This window comes from Ambystoma mexicanum, chromosome 3q (genome assembly GCF_040938575.1).
Source record: "Ambystoma mexicanum isolate Mex_15411 chromosome 3q, UKY_AmexF1_1, whole genome shotgun sequence".
Lineage (NCBI taxonomy): Eukaryota > Metazoa > Chordata > Amphibia > Caudata > Ambystomatidae > Ambystoma > Ambystoma mexicanum.
In genome coordinates, this window is record NC_090926.1 from 1129580281 (window position 1) to 1129594404 (window position 14124).

The window sequence follows — 14124 nt, forward strand, 5'->3', positions numbered from 1 at the left end:
AACCATTATAACCAAAATACATGATTCAAAAGGAGGTCCTTCCAAGGGGACCAGGAGCTGCAGTACAAGGCCATATTTTCTGGCTCCCAACACAAACACTGTTTTTCCAAATACTGTTTTGAGAGGCCACAAGCAATTCATTACAGTCAACCTCTGAGTTCCTGGGCAGCAGAACAAAATGAATCAGTGGGAAGAAAAGGCACAACCTTTCTAAGTAATCATATATGGCCCTGATGCAGTTATTACATTTCAGGTGAACGGATGCCTTCCGTAATTTGATCAATGAGAGCAATGCTCCAGGTGGCAAATACCCTCTTCTGATGACACCAGGAGTTGTGTATCTTCAGCATACTGATGGACGGAGATACCGAAATCCGCAACCAAATTCCCAGCGGCTGCATATACAGATTAAAAATCATGGGTGACTGAATGGATCCCTGGGGTCCACCAAAACACACAAGGAACGGGACACCCTCACCATCAGTCATACAGAGAATACCATCCACCACCTGCGGCGAGGTACTCTCAGGACCTCGATTAAACTGAAAGCTGTGCTGATGGGTCCTGAGGAGACTTTTGCAGACACTGGAATCCTGTAACTGCAGACTGCTTTCTCTATAGCTTTTATTAAGAAGGGTAGGCTTGTCACAGGACAGAAGCTACTCAAGACATCAGAGTCTGAATCTGATTACTTCAGCAGAGGTGTAACAAACCCCAGATAAAATCCTTATCCTCTGTTCTAGCTACATTTAAAATATCATACATTTTAAATGTCCGCCAGGTTTTTCAAATCTACTACATGGCATGGATGCAATGCATGTGGCTAAGGGTCTAATGTATCCAGGTAGCCCAGGCGGCTTTCAGAATAGTTATCAATAGGTTAGACTACGACCAGAGACTTATCAGATGCCATAGGATGCTCTTAACAAACTCACAAATCCGATAGATGATTGAATAGTTTTTATTAGTAGGGTTCTTGGGTTGCTGTAGTGCAGTGATGTTAGCTGGCAGGTGATATGGCTAAAGGTGTCTTATAGCTGGTCCCAAGTCTCCCCAGGGCTCTCTCCACTCGAGCCCAGGCTTCTCTGTCAACCAGCGAGAGATGTACCCCAGAGATTGGCAATCCGTATTTTCTACAATAGCTTCTCTTCCATGGGAGGACCTGAAGGTGGGCCTTGTATACCCAATTCCATTTAGTGCTTTCTAAGGGTTGCCCTACTCTTGTCCTTCCTGAAAGATGGTCTTCAAGAATGAATGTTGCTGTGTTTACTCTGCCACTCTCATGATCACTCTCTCCCACTCACTCCTGTTCTCCCCTTTAACTGTACTTCTCCTTAATTTCTGCTCCCCTTTCCTCTTCATACTCTTTACTGGTCTTTCTCCCACTGCTCTCTTTCCTTCTCGCCTCATTTCCTACTTCCTTTGGTCTTCACTCTGCAACTCTCTGTCCTCCTTCCCATACCCCCTCGCTTGCTCTCTTTACTCTCTCTCTCCTCCCACTTCTTTCTTCCTCTTTCCCTGCAGTTCTTTCCACCCAGCTTCCACCTACATCAAGCCCCTTATTCCTGCTCCTCCCTCTTACTGTCAACCCTTCCCCACTTGACTCTGCACCTTTATTATTCCACTCAGATGCCCATTCTCTCACTCTTCCCTGCAACTCTTACACTCCCTACCTCCATTCACTGTCTACACTTCCACACTGCCCCTCTACTACACTCTTACACTCCCCCTTACTCCACACTATTCACTCCCGCATACTCTCTCACAATCACTACACTCTTTTGCACTCTCTCTCACACATAATTACTCCCCTGCACTCCTATCCAAATGTTTCACTGACTCCTCAGTGCTCCGCATCACCTTCCATTCTCCTTCTGGTCTCTCGGTCCACCTGCACGCCTCCTGACCTCACCTAAACACTGCACAAACTGCAGATTTCACAGGCTTTTGAAACTCCTGTCTTCCAGGTTTTTCTCCCCACAAACCCATTAGCTATGCGCACCACCTGACTATGGGGCCCAATCAGTGGTTGTCCTTTCCCGTGGGTGTGGGTCGCTGCATTGGAAAGGCACACAACACCCTATTAGCCCAGCCCCATTTTGATCTGCAGCAAATGTAACAGTTGCTGTGATTGTTATTGGGTCAGTGCTTTGCTGGTTCTAGGCTGTGGTGAGTGATGCCTCACTCCCCTTGCAGGTGCCGGATTGTTGCAGACTGCCGGGAAGATGTTGCTTTTCTTTTGCTACCTGCTGAACCTGTTAGGTCTGGCAGTGCATGCTGTTCCAGGTAGCTCTGAAATGAAGCAAAGATAACTGGCCACAATGGTGGGTGCATGGCATTGGGGGATTGAATGTTGTACCAGCCCTCACAGTCCAGGCGCGTCCATGGGGGTTTTCAGGGACATGTGCTCCACAACTTCATCACCCGACCTCTGTGGTAGGTCTGGCTAGCATTCTCCCACCCCAGGCTGGGAAGGTTCCTTGTTCCCCCTCCCTGACAGGGTCAGGTCTGTGATCCTGTCCGACAGAGTAAACATCCTACCCTTCTCAAAATCACTGAGATTCAAAAAGCACCCCCACTTAGCACTATCCATCCCCTTCAACACCAGTCATCTATCATTGTCTGCAGGACACAATAAGCACACACAACCTACAGAAGTATCTGCATTCACTTCATTCAATAAGTACACAATCTATAAGCATCTATTTAATTTCGCTAGAAGCCACCGCCTATCAGCATTCACTGAATTCAGCACTTCAAGGAGATTTGGAATCCACATAGGTGGTATCATACGGAGGATCAGAAGAGTTTCCACACAACTCCAGCCCACCACTGGCCGCTTATAGGGTATGCACTGGCCAATGATGGGAGGAGGAAAATGCAAGGATGCAATCAACCTTGAACAAGCAAGCGCGAGGGTCATTCATCAGGGCAGCCATTTTGAAACAGGGACAGAAATCAAACACAGTGGACATCTTGGAAGATAAAGAAGCCTCTTCCCAAGCCTACTGAACCCAATCTAGAGAAGGGCAAAACTGCCTGCCACTACTGTCTTTATTATTATGTGCTGCATCCCTAAACATCACAGGTCTGCTGAGACCCACCCAAGTAGACTCTTAGCATTGAGCCCATTGGCGCTAAACCATCTTCAATTTAATAATAAGAGAATCTCTTAGTGACAGCATGATGGAATTAATGTTAAAGTGTATTAAAACTGTTGCAGATGAGGAGGGAGATTTACCTTTAAGGCATAAGCCATACTTTTGTGGATGTGGTACCTTAACCGAGTCATCTGCATGCCTCTCTCAGCACGAAGGGATGGTTAGAAAGTGATTGCTTTTGAGAGTCACGTGATGTGCACGTGACTGGCAGCAGTCTCCGCCCCCTCTGGGGAACGAGCGTGGAACAGCAAGAGTCTCCTGACTCGCAGTGCTGGTGAGGAAATGACAAAACAAACGCACGTTTGTTTCAGGAAAAGTTCAAATAATGCAGCAGAAGCAGAAGTGATTGCAGATATGATCATTCAAAGCAGTACTTTCATCTGTTCCGTTCAACCGGACCTGCAATGCAAGTCTAGGGGCCTTACACGCAGGAGCTTCTCGGGTTGATCCCTTAACTGCGGGGTATGAGAGGAACATTGGGACCGCACACCCAGTCTTGAAGATGTAATCCCTTCCAGTCTCATCACCCTTGTTCTCATAAACTCTCAATCTCTCATCTGACCACCATGTACCCCAAATCTTAAATTTCCCATGAGCTTCCTGGATGCTAGGGAGGTCACACAGCCCTCTCCTCAGCGCTCTCCCACCTCATTTCCTCCCCTTTTTTGCTGATGGCGGAAAGGCTTGAAGGAAGCTTATCGGTCTTTGATCAGTGAAACCCAGGATACAATCCGGAACATGTCAAGACTCTACTCCCATTCTTTAGGAATCTCTGTGGCCCTAAACGGCCCCCAAGGCTTTCTGCCGCATTGAGCTACTGAGCCCTGGGACAAGTTAGCTTAAAAACTGTTTTAGGGTTTGGGCTGTTGGTTGAACTAAGACAAATACCAATATTTGATCTACCCCCTTTGATGTGCAGGAAATGCATCTCACCACCTTTGACTGCGTGGCTTCTCCAGGCTGAGTGAGCAGGTACAGGATCCTGCAACAGACTGAAGACCGCCATTAAAATGTTCTTAAATGCAGCTGAGATGAGCACCATGTTAGGAGACTGGAGGGGAACCCCGGATTTGTTTGTCCAACATCCTCCTCGAAAATCTTTAGCTATTCAGCTCTGCTGAGTGCCATGCTAGGACACAGGAGAGGGTTGCAGGCTCTGATGGTCCACTATCCTCCACAAAAATGTTCTGCCATGGAGCTGTGCTGAGTGCTATGTTAGGAGACTGGACAGGGTCCCCGGCTGCATTTGTCCACTATCCACAGTGGGTAGCACTATCCTGCTTCAGATAAATTGTCACATTACTTGAGTGAAGTCCCTGCCCATCTACTATGATGTCCTGCAGGTTTCAGAAGGTTGTGTGATGATTCATGGGATCACATCACTTCTCCCCAAGGGAGAACCCTTCCCTGTGAGACTAGGGAGGTGAGGCAGCTACACAATATTCCCCTTAGTGGTTGTGGAATGCGGGACCTCACACAGAGAGACTCCCCTTATGTGGACAAGGACTCCAGTTTTGTGATGGAACTCTCTAGCCCTGTTGCCCTTGAATCTATGAAATCCATAACGTCTACTGAGAAAGTATCTATAAGCACTACTGTATTCTACTGTAATACTCTTTCCTTTCTTCATGTAAATAATGATACCACCAAGATTAGGAAGACTAAAATGCACATACAATCTGCTCTAATGTCATCTTCCAGGAGTACTGTGAAGAAGAAGATTGATAGTTATATAAACTACTGCTGGGGAGGAACCAGCTAAATAGAATGGAGACCGGGAAAGGGCCAAATGAGAAGCAAAGCAGGTAGAAACCTGTCAGAAATGGGAAATTCAAACCTGGGAGCACAAAGCTAAAGCAGCGAATTGAACCTCCAGGCGGGAGGACGCTGTCAAAAGATTGCAGGAGTCTTTGACAGGCCGACCCAGAGCAGGCCTGACTGGAAGCTGGAGACCGGCCAACGGTGGCGTGAGTTCGAAGAGGTGGACCGAGCGGTCCATTAACTACCCCAATACCCTCTGGCCGGCGACACCACGGAGCCAGAGCATGGCAGCAGGGTGTGGAAAGAGAAGCCAAGAGAATAGTTCATGGGAGCGCACCAACCCAACACCCCAGGAAGAACCAGTGACCTGGCTCCAACAAAGAAGAGGTAATGGGTAGTCACAGGAGAACCGGTAGGGGATTGGGGAAGGATGCTGAAGCTAAAGAAAGCCAGGGAGTAATCTCTCTCGTCTCAGTAATTGTATCAAGAATATTGAATTGAAAGAAAACACCAGGAGTAATCTCCCTCGTCTCAATAATTGTATTACGAATATCGAATGGGAAGAAAGCATCGGGAGAAATCTTCCTCTTCTCAGAAATGATCTCAGAAGTATCGAAAGGGAAAAAAGACATTGGGAGTGTTGTCCCTCGTCTCAGTAATTGTATCAACAGTATTGAAAGGCAAGAAAGCTGCAGGAGTGATCTCTCTAACCTCCAGATTTGGGATAGAAGTCTCCAGTGTGAAGATTACTCCATTAGTGATCTTTCTTGTCTCAGTTGTGTCAAAGCGACTGAAAGAGAAGAACATATCAGGAGTAATAACCCTCAACACTTTATCATCAAAAGAGACATTCAGACTAGAGAGTGTCACAAGTATAATCTCCTGCATCAGAGTGGTAGGAGAAATCAAGGACTCTACGGGAACAGTTTCCCTTGTTTTCATCGACAAGAGGAGAGGAAAGGAGGACAAGAAATAACTGTGTTGAAAACAACAGGAGTTTTTGACTTTTAAACAAAGCCTAAGAGAAGCCTGGAAAGAAGTGCAAAGGTTGATAAAAAACTGTGGCATGAAACTACTCAAAGTTACCCAAAGGTTGAATCAAGTGAACCAGTTGATAGGAGTCATTCTCCTTGTTCTATTATTGAAACTGTTGAATCTGAAACTAAGGCAAAAGGTTACTAAACAGCAGTTTGGAGGCTGATTAAATCAACCAGGAGGAAAAAGCAGCTTTTGAACTGTGGGACCAAGAGAAGGGAGTCCTTCTCCTGTTTCTCTACAAGTGCAGAACTTGCGCTATTATCAGAGACTAATAGAGTTACACCCCTAAGGCTGATGTCATTGCACCAGGAGAAGGGAGACATTATCCTGGAGCTGTTTATGTTAATGTCTTTGTGTTAGTGGTAGAGCTAGAGTAAGTTAGTTTGGCCAGAGGACGGACATTTTGAGTTGGACAACCACCCTGATGACGATATAGGAGAAGATAGGCCTTTTCTATTACCGTTTAAATAAGGATTATTTGAAACATGCCTCCCTTTTGTCCGACTCCTTCCTCTTGCACACCACAGGGTCTCCCACCAGTAATGGTGTGTGCTTCCTTCTAATCCTCCAGCTAGCTTCGGTCTGCTCAGATGTGTTTTGCTAGCTCACAAAGTTTGTATATGTTGTGTAGCTTGATTACCTCAGCATGGCCATGTGAATCTTCAACTCCTACTTTTCCTCCTTCGTGAAGCTTTCTAGAGAGTTCTCCCTGCTCGTCTAGCTCATCAGACTAGTCCGCGTTGGTTGCAATGTGCATTTAGTCTACAAACTGCCACCAATGTGATGCCAATTCCAAGCCTCCCCACCTCCCAGTATTGCACTTGCTAGAGCATAAGCTTGTGTGTGAGACCCCTGCAGCATACCGCAGTCAGTACCATATTTGACATGGTTCGTGTTATTAGTCTTCGCTGTGGGATCAAGGGTAGCCTATCTCCTGGTCTAGCAACATTTGCTACAGCTAGTTGATTACAAAAGAAAGGTAACCAGGAACTGAGTGTCAGCTGCTGCTTTCATCTCTCCCTCCTCCACCCTGACCATTGCTACCATTTACCAGCCTCCAGACACTACCTCCCTGTTCTTCTCTGAATGGACTGATTTCTGTTCCCCCTTACTCTCAACCTCCTCCAACCTGCTGCTCCTGGGTGACTTTAACATCCAATTGGATTCCAATTCTTTCAGTTACATTGACATATTCTCATGTGCCCACATTTTACTGAGAAAAGAAGACAAATGACCCCTTTCCTCAGTGTTCCAATGTGTTTTTGGTTTTAATTCTGAATATTATTGTGCATTTGACAGTGCCCTTTGTGATAACAAGTCTTTCGAAGATCTCCTCGTCTTTTTCAAATCAGGGCTTATCATATTACATTTACAAATTATAATTTTCAAAAAAGCATATTTAGTATATGGAAAAGTTGTGTTCACATTGACCATCACATGAAATCTGCATATTCATTGCACAGAATCATTCATTAGGTTGGCCATTGAGGGAGGGGTATAGGGTAGGAGTGTTAGGGATGGTAGAAAGAACAAAAATAAAAATAATAAATTAATAAAATATAATGGTAACAAAGAGTTAGATAGTTTGAATTTCTGTGAAACTTCAAAAAAATGAATAAACTATAATAGTTACACATTGCACAGTTCTTCAAAAAGACTCGGTATGCATGGTATTTGGTTCAATCTGATTCTGCTTACCCAATGGTGCTTGTTTGAAAATGTACTCTTTAGGTCTTTGCTTTCAATTCACGGGTTAAATCCCAGGCTTATCTAAAATGTGAATGGAAATGGGTCAGGACCACTTTGATTCTAGATTCAGATATTCTGCATGTAGTCCCTCTTTTGTTTCGTGACAAACAAACTATATCTTGCCAGGCTCTTGCCTCTCTTAAACGCGGCAGTTTTCCCTTTGTTTTGTGTAAGCCATAACAAATTTGTAAACGCGCTTGGATATCTCATGCGAGTAAATGTTGGGTATAAATATAAAACTAGGCAAAATTACAAACATGATCAGGTATCTTGTACGAGTCTGTGTTAGATTGCGGACAAGCTTTGATTTGTATAAAAGGTCTCCACGTGAAGCCGCGTGTAGCTTAGTTCGCAGAGAAAGCCCCCCCTGGGGAGCCCCTCTTGCACGCTTACCTCCAATGTAATGTCTTGTGCGAAGATGTCCTCGTTCGCGTTCGCTCGGCGTCCCTGCCGAGTTCTTACTATCAACAAATTAGGTTTCCTGGCAACGTTGTCCTTCGCCCCTCTCGACTGCGGTGGCCATGTTTTGTGCTTGAGTGGAGACTAAAGTGTTGCCATAGCATATTTTAATATAAATCCATTTTAAATCCGAAGATTAAGTTAAATCAATCAGTTGTTTTAGTGCTTTCATCTCTATTAATGTTTAAGAAAGTTTTAATTCTATATGTATAGTATTGCGTCGTCCAGTACCTGGGTTTATTTTTGGTCCAAAATCATATTTTTCTTACGGTTAAATAATAGTGATGCTTTGGTGCTTTTAATTTAATATATCTAGTTTTAATCAAATTTACAGAGTATTGCGTTCCCTGAAGTCCTTTTATTATTTCGATAGCGGCGGGCATATTTTGGGCAAAATAAAAGGTTAGTCATTGTTAATGCGTCGTTCAGTTTTTATTTACAGTTACATGTTGCTTCAAGTTATCACTATTGTTTACCTGTGTAGAGGTATATTGTGCTTTTGAGTGATAAATGGAGCGTAGATATATTGGACATTTTGAGATGTTGGTAAGGTGGATTCTGGGCGTCAGTTTACACCCTGTTACTACAGCTTAGTGGGTTTGGTACTCTAGCATGTGGTCCAAATTTTGGACACTCTCCACAAAGAATGTTACCGTTTACCTAATACCATACATCACCATTCTACAATTTTAGGGTTATATCAGTTAAACATTGTTATTCATATTAATTAATGTTTACACATTCATTATGCATTATAGAAAGGAGGCCATTTCGTTGTCAGAATTCAGGCCCCTCTCCACTGCGCGAAATTTACAAATTAATTTTGTTTCTTCGTGTCTGAGTTTCAATTACTGATCTCCTCCTCCTAATGTCACTTTCTTAAGACCAACAAATCTCAGCAGTTTCTTGTCATTCAGTTGATGGTTCTATAATGCTATAATATGATAAGCCCTGATTTGAAAAAGACGAGGAGATCGTCAAAACACGTGTTATCACAAAGGGCACAGTCAAATGCACAATAATATTCAGAATTAAAACCAAAAACACATTGGAACACTGAGGTAAGGGGTAATTTGTCTTCTTTTCTCTGTAAAACGTGGGCGCATGAGAATATGTCAATGTAACTGCAAGAATTGGTTTTTGTAGGTAACGGAGTAGAGGAACCAGATACTCCGTTGTTACTTTCCCATGCGACCCTGAAAAGACAATCATCCAATACATACAAGGGCGTTAAGGTCCAACTATAGAAACCCCCCCTCCCCAACAAGTTCCTCAAGAACTTCCAATTGGACTCTCCTAGCACAGTATCCACTCTTTTCATTGACCTATGCACCTCTATATCTGGACGCACTCTGGATGCCCTCATCCACTCTGACCTCCCTTTCTCATCTCCTCTGGTCATCCCTCTCTCTTGGTCTGAGCACTCTCTTCTTGCCTCCCACCTGGGTCCCTATGGCCTTGTGACCACTCTTCCAAAAGTCCTTCCAACCTCGTTCACGGGCATCTGTCCGATGAAATGATTGTCAGCTGCTGCCTTCACATTCACATCCACCTTTATCCCCCCTTTGCCCTTCCAACTCAGACTCTACCTCTGACACTGCTTCAGCAACTTCCACATGTCCATCACCAACACCCGTGACATTCTTGCCCGAGTGGTGAGGATCCGCTTGAAACCCGCCTCTAAGCGCAACACTTGGCATGACTCCGAACTTGCAGACCTGAAACGAAAGTGCAGAGCTGCAGAACGGAAGTAGAAAACCTCAGGCTCATCCTCTGACAAACTGGCCTGCCGTCTGCTCCAAAGGCAATAAAGACTCTCTATAGAAAAGGGCCCACATTCAGGCACAGGTATCTGGCGCTTCCAACAACACAGCGGCTGAACTGTTCAAAATCTGCAGGGAACTAGCCAACCCGTCCGCAGTATCCTCCTTTCCTATTCCTTCTCAGGCCCTCTGTAACGCCACTCACTTCATCACAATAACTCAGGACATTCTGAACAGCCGTGTCACTCAATCTCCCAAGCCATCTCTCACCACCTTGCCTCCCTTGGCCACTCACCATCCTCCTTCCTCTATCTCCTCCTACGCCCTTGTCTCACCGGAAGAAGTCACCACAGTTGTCCGCTCCATGAAGGTCTCTTCCAAGCAGGTGTCCCCTGCTCATCCAGAACCATCAAGGACAACATTAGCGCTCTTGCCCCTGCACTCGCTGATCTCTGTAACCACTTGTTTGCTACTGGTTCTTTCCCCTCCTCCCTCAAGCACTCCCTCCTTAAGAAAACATCAGCAGACCCTACCTGTCCAGCCAACTACTGCCCTATCTCCATCACCCCCTTCCTGGGAAAACTGCTGGAGAAATCGGCCCTGTCCCAACTCAGCTCTCACACATTACTTGTTGGTGGTCTCCACCACCATCAATCTGTATTCTGAGCATACAGAGGCACGGAAACTGCTCTTCTGAGCACCCATGAAGAACTGCTTGCATCCCTGGATTCCAACACCCCTGCTGTCATCATCCTTCTTGATCACTCATCTGCATTTGACACGGTCAACCACTCCATTCTCATACAAAGTCTCCACAACACCCTTGGTATCTCAGAGCAGGCACTGGACTGGCTGACCTCCTTCCTAACTGACCGCTCCTCCCAAGTCATCCTATGCTCCTTCTCCTCTCTGACTTCCTTCTCCACCTGTGATATCTTCAGGGCTCTATCGGCTCACCATCGCTCTTTAACATCTACCTTACACAGCTGGCACTCCTCATCTCCTACATCTGCCCCAACTTCAAGTGTTATGCTGACAACATACAACTCTTCTTCAAACTTCCTGCTAACCCTCTTGCGCGTTCCATCATTCCTGACTGCATTTCTGCCATCCAGGCCTGGTGCACTTCCAATAATCTCTGCCTCAATGCCAGCAAAACGGAGATCCTTCCAATTGGGATCCCTGCTCCCGACTTCTTCCCCTCGCTCTGGCCTTCTTCCATGGGCTCTCCCTCTCCCTCTTCTGTAGCCAGAAACCTCTGAGTCATATTCGACTCCTCTCTCTCCTTTCTTCCTCACACTCGGAGCATTGCCAAGAAGTCCCAGATTCAGCTCTTCCTTCTCAAAGGAATCCTACCTTTTCTCATCTTCCCCCAGAAGCGCAATGTTACCCAAAACCTGGTTCTATCTAGGCCTGACTATTGCAATAGCTTCCTTCTGAACTTACCTTCTTCCACTCTGTGACCCCTCCAGCTAATCCAGAATAGGGCAGTGAGACTTATCCTTTGCCTCAAGCCCTGGGACTGTATCTCTCCTGGCCAAACAAGTCTTCACTGGCTTCCGGTTGCTTCACAGATTAAATTCAAATCCCTCTGTATCATCCACAAGGCTTTCTGGGGCCACTATCTGCAACTCTCTCTTACTAAATATTTCCCACTCTAGACCTCTGCGCTCCTCTGGCACCAACTCTTTGTGTGTAAAGCGTTTCGCTAAACAGAGGGCAGGAGGTCGATCGCTTTCCTCAGCTGGCTCCCTTCTTTGCAACAGACTCCCCCTTCCTTTTCGTCTTGAGCAGGACTTTCTTATATTCCGGAAGCTCCTCAATACTTTCCTCTTTACCTCCTACGTCCCTCCCTCTCTCCCCCGACCTCCCACACCGAATCGGCCACCGCTTCTGTCGATCCTCAGCACTACCACGGCCCACCCTCCACCATGGAGGCTCCCACTTACCTTACATTGCACTCCACCTGTTGCTCTGCCACATGCACCCCAGCATCTATCCCATTCCCCCTCCCTTCTGCACTTGCACCTTCTGAACACTCACAAGGCATAGTAGGTCTGGCCCCCAACCCCCACCCCGAATTTAATTTTTTCTTTTTTTCTCTTATGTATTTTCATTGTTTCTCATCCCCTTGTCCCCTCCCTGTTGCCCTGTGGGTGCTTAGAAACAGTATTTACTTCCTGTATAAGAGCTTAATAAGTGAACAATAAATAAATAAAATATTCATTTCTCAGAAACAGAAATGCAAAAATAACTAAAATGGCTTATGAGAAAACCTACACCGAATATTTGACATGCAGTATCATGGTGCTTTCCACTTTCCAACTCAGTAAACTGCAGGATCATTCATAAGAAAGATAGCCTAAGGATAAGGGGCTGATTTGGGTGAAGCACTGAAATGAGATTCTTTCTGGGAGCAAATTTGCGCGCCACTTGCCTCCCACATGAAAGGGGTGTCCCAATAAAGGCCGGGCCGTTCTCTCCCTATCACACAGCTACTGGATTGCCTTGGCTCTTCGCCATTCTTTAACCTCCCCTTACTTGCGCCGGCGCTAACAGACTTCATTTTGTTGCAGGTGTATCTCGCTGATGCCATCAGACCCCGAACATTCTGGCTGGGCCTCACAGATGTGAAATCAGAAGCAGCCTGGGAGTGGGCGGACGAAAGCAGCTTGTCCGGCACAAGGTACCCGGCCCGGGGTTTGGGGGCTGCAGAGAGAAAAACAAAGAGTGATGGCTACTAGGAACGTGGGAGCCAACGTTTATTAAACAGAGGGCATTTATCGGGTTAGCTGCCTGTCAGCATTCCATTCCAGATAACTGAAATCGGTCAGGCTGGGCCCTAAAATGTGTGCCTAGCAGGATATGTGGCACTTACGGAGAAAAGACATTTGTGAGAAACCTCAGTGGGTGGGGGGAGATTGGCTATTTGAATGATTGGGCAAACCGATAACCGTGCAGTGCCATCACCCAGCAGGCAGTCAGGATGTGCCATTGACTCTAATTGTCCACTGAGTAATGTGACAGATGACAGAACAAAACTGTTAACCAGTGAACAATACCTAATCCCCCGCACTATCGTGAGTGGGGGTTTAGATTCTATTAAAGACAAGGAAGCGAGTATTATGCTTTCAATGTTTACTACTGACAAAATAGCAGCAAAGAAAAAACTTTGTTCAAACAGTAACTTTTTTTTTTTAAAACAGAAAAACACATGAACCATAAGCTTACAGTGCAGGAACCCAGTCAAAGATGGGGCTCATAACCAGCCCATGAACCAATCAGGATGAACCCACCCCCATAAATGTCCTTTTCTCTAAGCACAACTCTTCTTCTGAAGCTGCAAATGACAGCCTAAAAAGCGAAAAATAAAAGGTCCACAGTCCAACCAAAGAACAGTTCAGCCAACTCCTCAAGGCGCAGACTCCGGAGATCTTCCGCTGAATCAATTTTCCCAAGGTGATCAACCCGAAGCTGAAAAAAGGAGACAAATGTTAGCACTGGGTGGATTGGCGGGATAATACTCGCCTCCTTGTCTTTAATAGAATCTAAACCCCCACTCACAATAGTGCGGGGGATTAGGTATTCTATGGCACGACAAGGAGGCTCATATTATGCAAGTTTCAAGCCCTTGCATCACTTTGAAAACCACATGATCAATCCCTTTATGATAAAATGTCTTAAAAGTACATTCCCTGGAACAATCAGCTGCTTTTAGGATCTGCTCCAAACCTCCCCCAAGGAAAGCCGCTTTTGATGCCATGGCACCCCTAATTGAATGAGCTCCAAAGGAAGAAATGTCAATACCAGCTTTTTCCATAACCCATTTAACCCATCTAGCAAGAGTACCTGAGGACACTGCCTTATAAGGCTTACGGTATGAAATAAGCAGCTGAGAGGTATCTGGGGGACGAAGATCTACTGTTTTAGCTTCAAAACATTTCAAACACTGAACCACGCATAATTTATCATTCTCAGGAAATGCTGGATAAGAAACAGAAGAAATCATACATTTAGTTCTCTTAGTCACAAAGAAGGTCACCCCCTGAGGAGAGAAGATCTTGCTGTCCACATCAAGAGCTCTAATGTCAGACACTCTTTTAATGGAGACAAGACGTAGCAACATTGTTAACTTTGAAAAAAGTTGTTGGAGGGATAATTCATGATTATGAGGCCAAGCAATACATCAATTC

General features: G+C 45.5%; 1 protein-coding gene across 1 annotated transcript in view; it reads left to right on the forward strand.

The window, feature by feature from the left end:
• The window catches only part of LOC138447672 (macrophage mannose receptor 1-like), a 193564-nt gene that overhangs the window by 125919 nt on the left and 53521 nt on the right, over positions 1-14124 (forward strand). The window contains exon 7 of the mRNA XM_069603929.1: positions 12508-12617. Coding sequence (XP_069460030.1) covers positions 12508-12617 — 110 coding nt within the window. The remainder of the gene's footprint in view (positions 1-12507; positions 12618-14124) is intronic.